Genomic DNA, 11545 nt, shown 5'->3' with positions numbered 1-11545 from the left:
GTGATTGACTAAGCAAATTTCCTTTTCTGGATTTCTGGTCCAAAGATGAGAACTTCTGTCTTGTCTTGATTTAAAAGCAAAAAGTTTAGAGTCATCCAATTTTTTATGTCCTCAAGACAAGCCTGTAATCTACCTAACCAATAAGGTTCATCAGGGTTAATGGATAAATATAACTGAGATTGTCAGCATAACAGTGAAAGTTTATCCCATGCTGTCTAATGATTTTACCAATTGGGAGCATATATATATAGTAAAAAGAATTGGTCCAAGCACTGAACCCTGTGAGGGACCACAGTTCCGCCCCCCAAAGATGCGTAGGAGACGGGGGAGCTCCAAGTCCCAGAGATCCAGGCGCTGCCCCAGAACACAGGAACCCCAAGGAGACTGCAACCAGAAAGGCCCCCGCCCCCCTCGAGAGGCACAGAGGATCGCCCCGGGGGGCCACAACCAGCAGCCGGCAGAGTCCCAGGAGACATCAGCGGCAAGCCCACAGGCCCGCCCGCAGCCTCCCACCCCCTAGCCGGCCGAGCCCGGGACCCAGCGACCCGGGACCCAGGGGCGACCATCCCCGCCGGGGACCCAGCAGAGCCCAGGGACCCAGACCCCACCAGGCAGACACCGGGATCTATCAGGCAGATGCCAAAATCTTAAACCCCCAGACCCGGTTGCCACGAACACTCAGGCAGAACAAGGCACAACCCCTCACACCAGGTGTGGAAGGGGGAGGGGGGATGAAGATCTATATCATCAAAAGAAGTTCCAGGAGAGGGGAGGAGTCAAAGGCCCCACCTGACATATACAGTCATACACAAAAACAGTCACACACTCCCTCCCTCATGCTCACACATGCACATACAACCCAAGACTTACAAAAATGCACGCCGGACACCCACTCATGCTCCCCTTACACACCCTATTCACTCTGGTCCCGGTACTGCTGCACATTGGGTACAACCATCACCGGTAACTAGAGTTTGACCCTTTCTGCTGGGGTGCTGATGAGCAGGCTCCCCCGCCCAACGCTGAGCACAGCAACCCACCACCCCAGACCCCAACCAGACGGCCAGATCTCCCTCCTAGCCTCCAGCCCCAGGAAACCAAGCAACAACAGAGGTGTGCTAAGACCCCTAGTCAGAGGGGTGTGTTAAACTACGACTCTGCTTCCTGGTCTGGACCCTGGGTTGTCATGGAGGACTAATAAAACTGGCCATGTTCCTAGAATGAAGAGTTGCTCCATCCAAAGAGGGATGGATGCTGTCTCTTCGCATCAGACCAGGTTTTCCCCAAAAAGTTTTCAAATTATCAATGTAGCCCACGTTGTTTTCAGGACACCACCTAGACAACCAGCGGTTGAAGGACAGCATGCGGCTAAACATGTCGTCACTGGTCCGATCAGGCAGGGCCAGTGAAAATTACAGTCTGACATTGTTTTGGCAAACTTACACACCGAAGCAACATTAATTTTAGTGACCTCCGATTGGCGTAACCGGGTGTCGTTACCGCCAGCGTGAATAACAATCTTACTGTATTTACGCTTATCCTTAGCCAGCAGTTTCAGATAAGATTTAATGTCGCCCGCTCTGGCCCCAGGTAAACATTTAACTATGGTTGCTGGAGTCTCTAATGCCACGTTTCTGACTATGGAGCTGATCAGAGTCGGCTTGTCAGTGGGTGCGTCACTGAGCGGTTAAAATCTGTTAGAAACATGAACGGGTTGGTGGTGGCCCACGGGCTGAGTTCTATGCTTCCTACGTACTGTCACTCAGCCGGCCTGAGGTCCCGGCTGCTCGGGTTCTGCTGGAGGGTCATACGGGGTGGTTCTGAGCTAGTTAGCCCCATGCTAGCTAAGTAGCTACGGCCGTTTACGGGCTTTTCAACAGCGCGGAGCCGGGACTCCAATTCCGACACCCTCGCCTCCAAAGCTACAAAAATGCTACATTTATTGCACATACCATTATCACTAAAGGAGGCAGAGGAGTAACAAAACATCTGACACAGAGAGCAAGAGATTGGAGCGAAGAAGCAGAGACAGAAGTAGCCATAGCCATGCTGAGGCTAAGCTAACTGGACGAGCAAACTGTTCAACACCAAATTAACTGTGTGCCAACTCAAATGGTTCCCTAGAAGCTAGGTGGAACAACAGAAAATGTGTGTTTTAGCGTGCTTGTGTGCTACAATAACTCAGAGATATCCTAGTACAGAGAAATTAAATCAGTTTTAGCGAGCCACAAACACCAAACAGCTACACACAGTGCAACACTGAAAACAGGAAACGCCTTACCGCCAAGATGACAAGAGATGTGCTCTTCACCACTGAACCTTATCTTGAAAGGCGCTATAGAAAAGATCTTTTCTTCTTCTTCTGTCTTCTCTGTGTTGTTCCCGGTTCTGCTTGGATTAGTTCTGTTCCCTCTGCAGTTTTGACACTTCCTCAATCCTCACGACAACCATCTTTCTTTGCAACAACCCGGATTATCATTCTGAGTAAAGACATGTGTTTTTGATTTATGGGATTTAAAGAGTGCACCAGCTGTAATAAGCTGAGGTAATGACTGCCTTTCCTTTGGTTGGTCACCTGACACACTATGTCATCAATTACTGTAGATTTTTTTTCTCCAGGCTGTCTTTTTATGTCCTATTGGTCCTACACCAGACACCAGCTTCACTACAATCCCTTTTTCCAATGCAGACTCATAAATCTTCACTAAACATCACTTTCATCCAGTCATGGAGTCCAAGACTGCTTTTCTTAAGCCTACTGTAAGCTTCTGTTCTTTTTCTTTAACTTTGACTTAGTCTGAAACATATTCTTTCTCTTATAATTCATTTTTGACTCTATTTCTTTACACCATATGTTTTATTCTGTGGATTTTCTACAATAAAAGCATAATGCATGTCATTTTCTGTTTCTTTTTACCTAATTGGTCTGTTTTAGTTTTCAATATTGTTTGCGAAACTTAACATTGTTTTCCTTTTTCACCTGAATTAGGAGAATTATAGCTGGCTTCTGTTGGTTTCACTTTAAATGTTGTATTTTTTATGTATATGTTGTTAATTATTTTTAGTTTGTAATATTTTTCCTAGACTTATCTTTTGTTACTTTCCCTGTGCTTTATTTGCTCTATTGTAGGAGAACCCCCCTCAAAATGAGATTATTCATCTCAAGTGGTTTTATCCTCCTAAAATATAAGTTGATAAAGAAATAAATTAGTAACTAAATAAAGTGTGCAGACATTTTTATGTGTCCACATGAGCAGGTGTTGGTTTTACACATGCAAATCATATTTTTGTCTATTTTACAGGTAAACATGACAATAATTACTTTTGTGGGATTGTTTTAGGAAACCTAAAGTGAAATAAAAGTTCTGCGTCAAAGTTTTTTTTTTTTTTTTTTTTTTTTTTTTTTTTTTGTTTGAGGAGGGGGGTTCATATCTGATTCATCCCTGAGGGGGTTTGCAGCATTTTTAAACTCACGGACGTCCTGGTTCCGACGTGCCTCTGGGTTTGGGTGGATGGAGAGACGTGGGGAAGGAGAGGGAGGGACGCGGCGATGGGAGTGACTTCCAGCGCTCCCCCACAGCTCCGGACACTTTCGGAGACCAGAGGAAGACGAAGAGCTGTTCTCACCGAGAGAAAAACCCCGAATGGCGGAGAAGCGGGAAATCCTCATCACAGCTATGACATGTGCGTCATTCGGTGCGATTAACTTTGAACTGATAACGATTTATGAATGTAAGGTAGGTTGAGTTCAGGCTCCCTGGGAGAATTGAAAACTCTTACACCACTCAATGCATGTCATGTCATAGCAGAATGGAAACGTTACTCATGTAGCAGAGATCAGTGAAATGTTTGTTCTGGTTCATTTCTAAGCAGTAATTATTTAGCCTGTGGGTTGTCCTATTTTGATTTTTTAAAACAGAATGGTTTTCTGCTGTGCTGCAGCCGAACCTGAGTGGACTCCAGAGTCTCTGACATCATGAACAAGATACTCCTTCACTACAACTACACGGGAAAGCTGAGCCACCGGCAGACCTTCAGCACAAACCCAGGTACCATGGACATCCAAACCATTGTGTTCCTGGTCTTTAGCAGCTTCATCGTCCTGGAGAACCTCACCATCCTGGTGGCCATATGGAGGAACAACAGGTTCCATAACCGAATGTACTACTTCATTGGGAACCTGGCGCTGTGCGACATGCTGGCTGGAGTTGTCTACCTGGTCAACCTCCTCCTTTCTGGAGAGAGGACCCTGGAGCTCTCACCCACCCTCTGGTTTGTCCGAGAGGGCAGTATGTTTGTAGCACTCAGTGCTTCCATCTTCAGTCTCCTGGCCATAGCCATAGAGAGACACCTGACGATGATCAAAATGAGGCCGTACGATGCCAGTAAGAACTACCGAGTGTTTCTACTCATAGGGACCTGCTGGTTGATCGCCATATCTCTTGGAGCTTTGCCCATTCTAGGCTGGAACTGCTTGGACAACCTCCCAGACTGCTCCACGGTCTTTCCTCTTTACAGCAAGAAATATGTCGCTTTCTGCATCACGGTTTTCACGCTACTGCTATTGGCTATGTCGGTCCTTTATGCTTGTATCTACATCCTGGTGAAGTCCAGCGGCCAAAAGGTGAACAAGCACAGCAATTCTGAGCACGCCATGTCCCTTCTGCGAACTGTCATCATTGTGGTTGGGGTGTTTATCGTCTGCTGGACTCCCATCTTCATCCTGCTCCTGGTGGATGTGGCAAGTGGACAACGCTATCCCATTCTATACAGCGCTGACTGGTTCATCTTCAGTGCCATAATCAACTCCGCCATGAACCCGGTCATTTACACTCTGGCCAGTCGGGAGATGAGACGGACTTTCCTCAGTCTGGTTTGCGGCGTTTGCTACAAGCCAAGTGGCAGCCAGAACAGGCAGTTCTTGGAGCCCAGCCGGAGCAGGAGCAAGTCGTGGAACAGCCAAAACAACCCAAACCAGAACCAGCAGGGCTGCAGGCAGACAGAGCTGGAGAAAGAGGAGGAAACGGACAGGAGGCCCAGAGATTTCTCAGCTTGCACTGGAGCAAAGAGACCTGCTGCTCCATGGAGTTTGGAGGGAGACAGAATGAACTGAAAGAAGAGTGGAAGTGGTCTACAGTGAGATTCTGAAGGGGTGCACAGTGGAGAAAACATTGGGGACAAGAATAAAGCTTTAAATTATTTAGACTGAAGCCTTTCTCAAGAGATGTTAACCGAAGAACCCACTAAAGCTCAGATTACACAAAAGAGGATAGTTCTGTGTCACAAAGTGTGTTTCTGTGGAAAGGTTCAAAACGATGAACATCTAAAGCCCGGTTCACACGGCAGGATAACCATGCCGATGTTGACTTGTCCCACCTGCTCCAACAAAGCTTAAGGTTGCAAACGAACAGCTCTAAAGATAATCTTATTAGATAGCCCTACCTTGTGTGTTGTGTTAAGAGTGTTCTGGTACACTCACATGGCTGTTGGGACCACTGCAATCATAAATATGATCTTTCAAACATGTTGGATGGTCTTGGTCTGATTTTCGGGGACAAACAAATGTGCTGCCTGTTGAATGTGACATCTAGGCAATCAGAAAGTGAGGTGACGGATGTCCACTGAACGCTCCTCTTTTGCCATGTTTGTTTACTTTAAAGTCACACTTTATCTCACAAGACTTCCCGTACGAGCGAAGAATGTTCGTGGGTGAAATTAGTTCATATGTCGGGTGTAGTATTTGTCTAGTTGCTGCCCATCACTCACTGTGTGACTGAAACTGGAATATCCATGATTTTTTATCATAAATGATAAGTGACCTGCATTTGAATTGCGCCTTTCTGAGTCAGAAGACTCAGACAAAGTGCTTTAGACTACAGTCAGACATCCATTCACACGTGTGGAGTCTTTTATGCTTTGAAAAATGTCCGACAGTTTAAAATCCTGCAGTGTGAACAGGGCTTTACCAGCTGTAGATGGCTCTTTGATTGGTCTCGGTTTGGAGAAAAGGTTAGCTCTGACCAGCTAAACAAGCCAAAAGCTGCATTCAGCAGAACTTATCCAAAGTGGATGGCTGCTGTTGTAAAACAAATTCAGTCCAAAGAAGTTTACATATATTGAAGCTTTTCACTGTTGTCAGTGTGGCATTACACATATTTCTGGCAGGAATATTAGGGTGTTCCAGCAGAAAAGTCTCCAGGCTGCACAGGATGTGCTCCTGAAAGTTGATGCTGCAGTTAGAACTTGCAAGTATCTACAGACGTCTAAGTTGTAAACAAAATATGAAAATAAACAATGCTTTAAAAAATTGACTTCAACTAGCTGTTAGCTTGGCATCTTGCCAAAATTAAACTGTGTCTTAGAACTGAGGTGGTTCAAAGAGCTAATTACAAATGGCAAAACATTGCAGATTCATATCTTATCAAATCTGGACTATTGTTTTAGCTCGTGTGGTAATGGTTAGGTCAGGGGACTTTCTCCACATGTGATCATTTTTAACTAAAGCTGAAACAAGGCAACTAGTACAGAACTTGCATGTGCTCTATACAGTTTGATGCTACATTTTTGAATCATTCTTTATTTCTTTATATTAGTTTCCAAAATGCCAGACTTTGTTGTACAAAGGTCATGCTTAAAAATCACAACGTGCTTCTTCTTATTTAGCAAATAGAAAAGTGTTTCTCATGGGAACTATATGGATGATTTTTGAAATTTTAATCAGTCAAAAGTTTCTTCTTTATCCCATGTTTCAATAGAGTCCTGATATCAGCTGAAAATGATAAACACTCAGCAGGGAGAATGTGTGCACAACAACAAAAATGATGGAGTTAAGGTGGCTTCAAACTTTGCACAGTGTTAAATGGTGCTCCTGTCTTGGCAAAAAATAAATAAAAATTAAAGTAATAAAAAATTAAAAAGTGCAATTATAACCCCACAATGTAATGAAGAATGATTGTAGAAGAGAGCTATTATAAGACAGCTAACAGTATTTATTATTCTGTGTAAAACTGTTATTTTGCTTGTTCTGAGTTTTTATTGTAAACTGCTTTAGAATATTCAATATATGCTAAAACAACCTGTAATGTAAGAGATGTCTGTTTTTGAGATGCGGCGGCTTCATCTGCTGGTCATCTGTGGTACTGCTGCATGCTCAGAACTATTACAGAAACATTAAAGCTTGCAGGCTGGAGGCTGAAGGCATGTAAAGTCTGCATGTGAACTACATTTGTATTATTGTGTGTGCATGATGCAAATTATCAACTCTAAAACAAATTAAAGCGGAAGGGCAAATTAATCAAAAACGTCACTGACTCATTTTCAAAGGAAGTACAAAGTGAAATGTGGATCTCTTTTATACTAAAATTGTTTTTTCACTTAGGTACAATCCACTAATCAGAATTTAAATCTAGTAATTTTTCAACAAGATAAAATTCTCATAAGGTCCTTTTGGTAACGTTTGAAAAATGGAAACACTTGCTTGATGTGCTAATGGAGATGTTTTACACACTGTTCATCTATGAATTTAAGGTTTCTTTCACAAAACTTTGTATTTATCTTTAAATCTGTGCATGCCCTAGATTGACAAGTATTTCCCAAATGAATATTGAGGTGAAGCATTAAATGAGCAAGCGCTCAGGTGAATCACACAAAACCTACTTTTGTAATCGTGAGAAATAGCAGGAGCACGATTTCATTCCTGGAAGTAGAACAAGAAAATGATTTGATGTTAGACATGATCTGTTAATAAATCTCAGCACGAACCATTATAAAAATGAAGTTGTCTTTTACATGTCATACAACTAACATTGTATTATACTTTTATATTATTTTCTAATATAGTTTTAATACAATATAACTATTACATTCATTGCCATTAGGGGTCTGTTTATTGATAAGTCAACACAGCTCTGTTTTTATACACTTCCAGCTGACAACAAATGATAAAAGGCCTTTATTCATATAGCACCATCAATCAATCATCAATCAATCAATCATCAATCAATCATCAATCAATCAATCAGATTTTATTTATAAAGCGCTTTTCAAGCAAGGTGCCACTCGGTGCTTTACAAAATTAAAATGACCCCAAATTCCCTTGACAGGTTAAAAACATTAACAGACATATGCACACACACACACACACATCAGTAAAAATTTATATTCGGCTGAGTCCAGATGAGCCAAGTAAGGTAAGGCAAGGAAACGCCATCAGAGGAGCCATCTGCAAAAAAATCTAGTAATTCACCCATGCACACAGTCACATGCTGGGGGTGATGAGCTACAATGTAGCCACAGCTTACCTGAAGCGCACTGACAGAAGCAAGGCTGCCGAACACTGGCGCCACTGGTCCCTCCGACCACCACCAGCAGGAAAGTAGGGTTAAACGCAGATCCTCCACCCTTAGGCTCGGAAGTGCAATTACAACTGTCGCAAACAACCCCGCAGGAGCATGCTGTAGCTAGTGCTAACAAGGAGCTAACACTAACATGCTAAAAGAAACCATGAAGTAAAAACAGACACAGTGTTGGACAAAATTATTATTACTTACAAGTCCAGTAGCAAGAAGGCCAGGTAACCATCAGCCTGTGATATTGTACCCTCCTTTAGCTCCCTCAAACTAGTGCAGGCTGCGCCGATGTTCACTCCGGTTTCAGCCTACAAAGACATCACTCTTTGAATTTTATTTCCAGGCTCCGCCATGATGCCAACAAAAAGCAAATATTTTCTTCTTCTTCTTGTGCTTTTTATTTGACAATCTGCGAACTAAAAATGCTAATTGCTAGCATGACAGCTAACAGTCATAAAGCAGTAAAGAGCCCCTCTTACAGGGCACCTATCCACTCCGCAAAACAGTTAAATGTGGTTTCTGGTCACCAGAGGGCTGCAGAGTGCTGTTAAACGTGAAGTATTAAAAAGTTTTACTCACAGATTCACTGAAACCCACTTTTGACGGAATAGCTTAAATTGTTTTAAAAAAAAAAAAGTCTTGCCCCAGGACACAATGATTGTGAGTGACTGAGCGGGACTCAAACCTCCAACCCACCCATATGAACATAAATTCAATTCAAGTGCAATAAAATAAATTTCTGCAGATTATATGTTGGTTTGTTCAACTGCCTACAGAAATGGCGCTAACTACTGAAGCTAAACTAAGATCAAACCCACAAACAGAAGTGAAAGGAAAGCATGGTCCCCTAGTGGTTGGTTTCAGTACTGGTTTTAGGTCCTGCCCCTTCTGAGTAAGCAAATCATCCTGAAAAACGCTTTTGATAATTGTGTGGTGTTCTTGTTGATTAACACAGTTCTGACCTTACTGTACATTACCATTATTCATCTTTCTGATACATTTAGTTGTAATGAGTTATTTTGTGCTGGAAAAAAACCCATTTATCAATAGTTATTTACCGCATGTTCAATGAAACCATAAAACACCCTAATATTGTTTAAAATGCTTCATTTCTTACATCAAACTTCTTCCACAAGCTCACATCTGATGAGAGCTGTCGAGAACTTCTAATTTATTAAACATTATAATATTTTTGAAAAACAGACACTCTATCATTAACAAGAAAACCCATAGCCAGGTGTCTAAAAGAAACACAATTAATTACAAGATAATTTAACATTTATATTTTGGCAGATATATCCTAAAGAATAAATTGAAAAACACATTATTCAAGCCTGCATCACAGACAAGAAAATTCTACACATTCACTATTTTATTGCCAACAGTCATACAGAATAATGACAAACCCATACAACTAAAAGATTAAACATTTGTAAACATCATTTGGACTCATTTTAATTTCCTATTTTTCTGTTTACCTGTCCCAAAATAGTGAGCTTGTGTGACTCCCCTTTTGATGAAAACAATTTTGTATTTATAATCCTGGAAATGATACACTTATAATACATATCCATGACGAGGGAGCGAGGAACGGAAAAGAGACCAAGATTTAGAGGGAGGACAGTAGCCTCAAGCAGCAACACGCAGCAGGGCGAAAACACAACCTCAAGTGAACAGGCATGCCCCATCGAAGATCAGCTATTGCACGTGGAAGGGAGAGAAAAAAAACACTGTTTGTACAAAGAAAAGGCACATATTCAAAAACAGAAATCTGGAGAAACGTCATGTCCTTATCAGTGTGTTTGGTCATTTCATTTCTCTTCAAAGCTAATTGTTCTGTTAGCAGTGAGTGAGGTTCAAGTATGGAGTTGTTTCTTCTCTTTATGCTTTGTTCAAAATAAAATCTGCACAACTTTCCATTTATTCCACAAGTTGCCTATTATGCCTTCATATTATCCCTGATTTGAACAGATGATGTCACCGCAGAAGTAAAAGTTGAGTTTGAGAAAATCCTCAATGCTTCTTTTGTCTTTTAAACTGGCTAAACGTCTCGTAGTGAGATGCAAATATGTACACACCATCTTGCAGCAAAACACAGGCACGTTGTATTACATTGCATCTGTCTTGTCAAACTCACTGAACTGATTTTGGTTCAACTGAAGTGGGCAAGTGCATTTCAAACACAATGGCCCCTTTCATTTGGTATCCATTTGAGTCCTTTACGAACGAAAAGTGTGGCCAAATCTGGATTTAATTTTCCAACAGAAAAAGTTGTCTGTCTGAACCATTGTGTACACATGACAGCCACATGTAAATAAACCATTAAGTTGAAATGGCTGAAAACCTGTTTTGTGTTAAACTAAGACAGCTGAGTTGGGCTAAATAAGCGCTATAGTGACATCTAGTGGCTAAAAAGTTGTCATATTGAAAAATAAATCGTGAACACCACCTTCTAATTGTGTCTGACAGAGTTTGATTGTGCTATTAATTTTGGCATCAGTCAAATAAAAAATCCAATTGTTAAAAGTGTGCTAAAACAATAAACGTGTTAATAAAAAAACAAAAAAACTACAAGCTGGAATAGTCAAGCACCAAAAACAAATCACCAACTAAAACACCTAAAAAGAAACCAAGTGAAAATCATCACTGGATGATAAGCAGAACAATTTTTTACAGTGTCAGCGTAAACACGAGCACCTCCTCCTAATCAAGGGGTGTACAAACATGGCCGCGAGAACTGTTGGCTTCATGTCATGCAGCTGCAGTGACACGAGGAAACACTTCGTAAAAAAAGTTGATCGTTAAAGCCCGACGGCTCTGAGAGCGGCGTCCGTGTTCGGCTCAAAGCAAAAACAAGTTCTGTTCTAACCTCCGTGTAGAGACTATTCAGGTGTCACACTTAAAGGTGTTGTTCTTACACAACTTATTAAAAACAGCTTTCCTGTGATCACCAACCTGTAGAAATACTGTTTGTGCTTGACTGACAAAACTAAACTTTTAGAATCTTATTCTAAAATACTCTCAACGCCTCTTTGAGGCTTGATTTGACTTCATCTAAACTACAAGAACAATTCCTCCTTTGTACTCTTAAAACACCAAATGAAGATATCATGTCCAAATGCAGCCGTTTCTTCTGAAAAATATAGCATTTCAGTCATCACAACAAAATAACAATTCTATAAATATTTTCTTTAGTC

General features: G+C 41.6%; 1 protein-coding gene across 4 annotated transcripts; it reads left to right on the top strand.

Moving 5' to 3' along the window:
* Positions 1 to 3576: 3576 nt before the first annotated feature.
* LOC107374684 (sphingosine 1-phosphate receptor 3) lies at positions 3577 to 5328 on the top strand. Of its 4 annotated transcripts, none has more exons than XM_015942865.3 (2): positions 3577 to 3684; positions 3943 to 5328. In XM_015942865.3, exon 2 carries the CDS (start codon positions 3977 to 3979, stop codon positions 5111 to 5113), a length of 1137 nt encoding a protein of 378 aa, XP_015798351.3. In that variant the 5' UTR covers positions 3577 to 3684; positions 3943 to 3976; the 3' UTR covers positions 5114 to 5328. The 4 variants fall into 4 exon arrangements, with proteins under 4 accessions (XP_015798351.3, XP_015798350.3, XP_015798349.3 ...); XM_015942864.3 differs by having other exon boundaries at positions 3585 to 3684; positions 3920 to 5328; XM_015942863.3 differs by having other exon boundaries at positions 3597 to 3737.
* The last annotated feature ends 6217 nt before the right edge of the window (positions 5329 to 11545 follow it).

This window comes from Nothobranchius furzeri, chromosome 6 (genome assembly GCF_043380555.1).
Source record: "Nothobranchius furzeri strain GRZ-AD chromosome 6, NfurGRZ-RIMD1, whole genome shotgun sequence".
NCBI lineage: Eukaryota > Metazoa > Chordata > Actinopteri > Cyprinodontiformes > Nothobranchiidae > Nothobranchius > Nothobranchius furzeri.
Note: the sequence above shows the minus strand (reverse complement) of the source record. Positions and strands in the feature narration are given on the sequence as shown.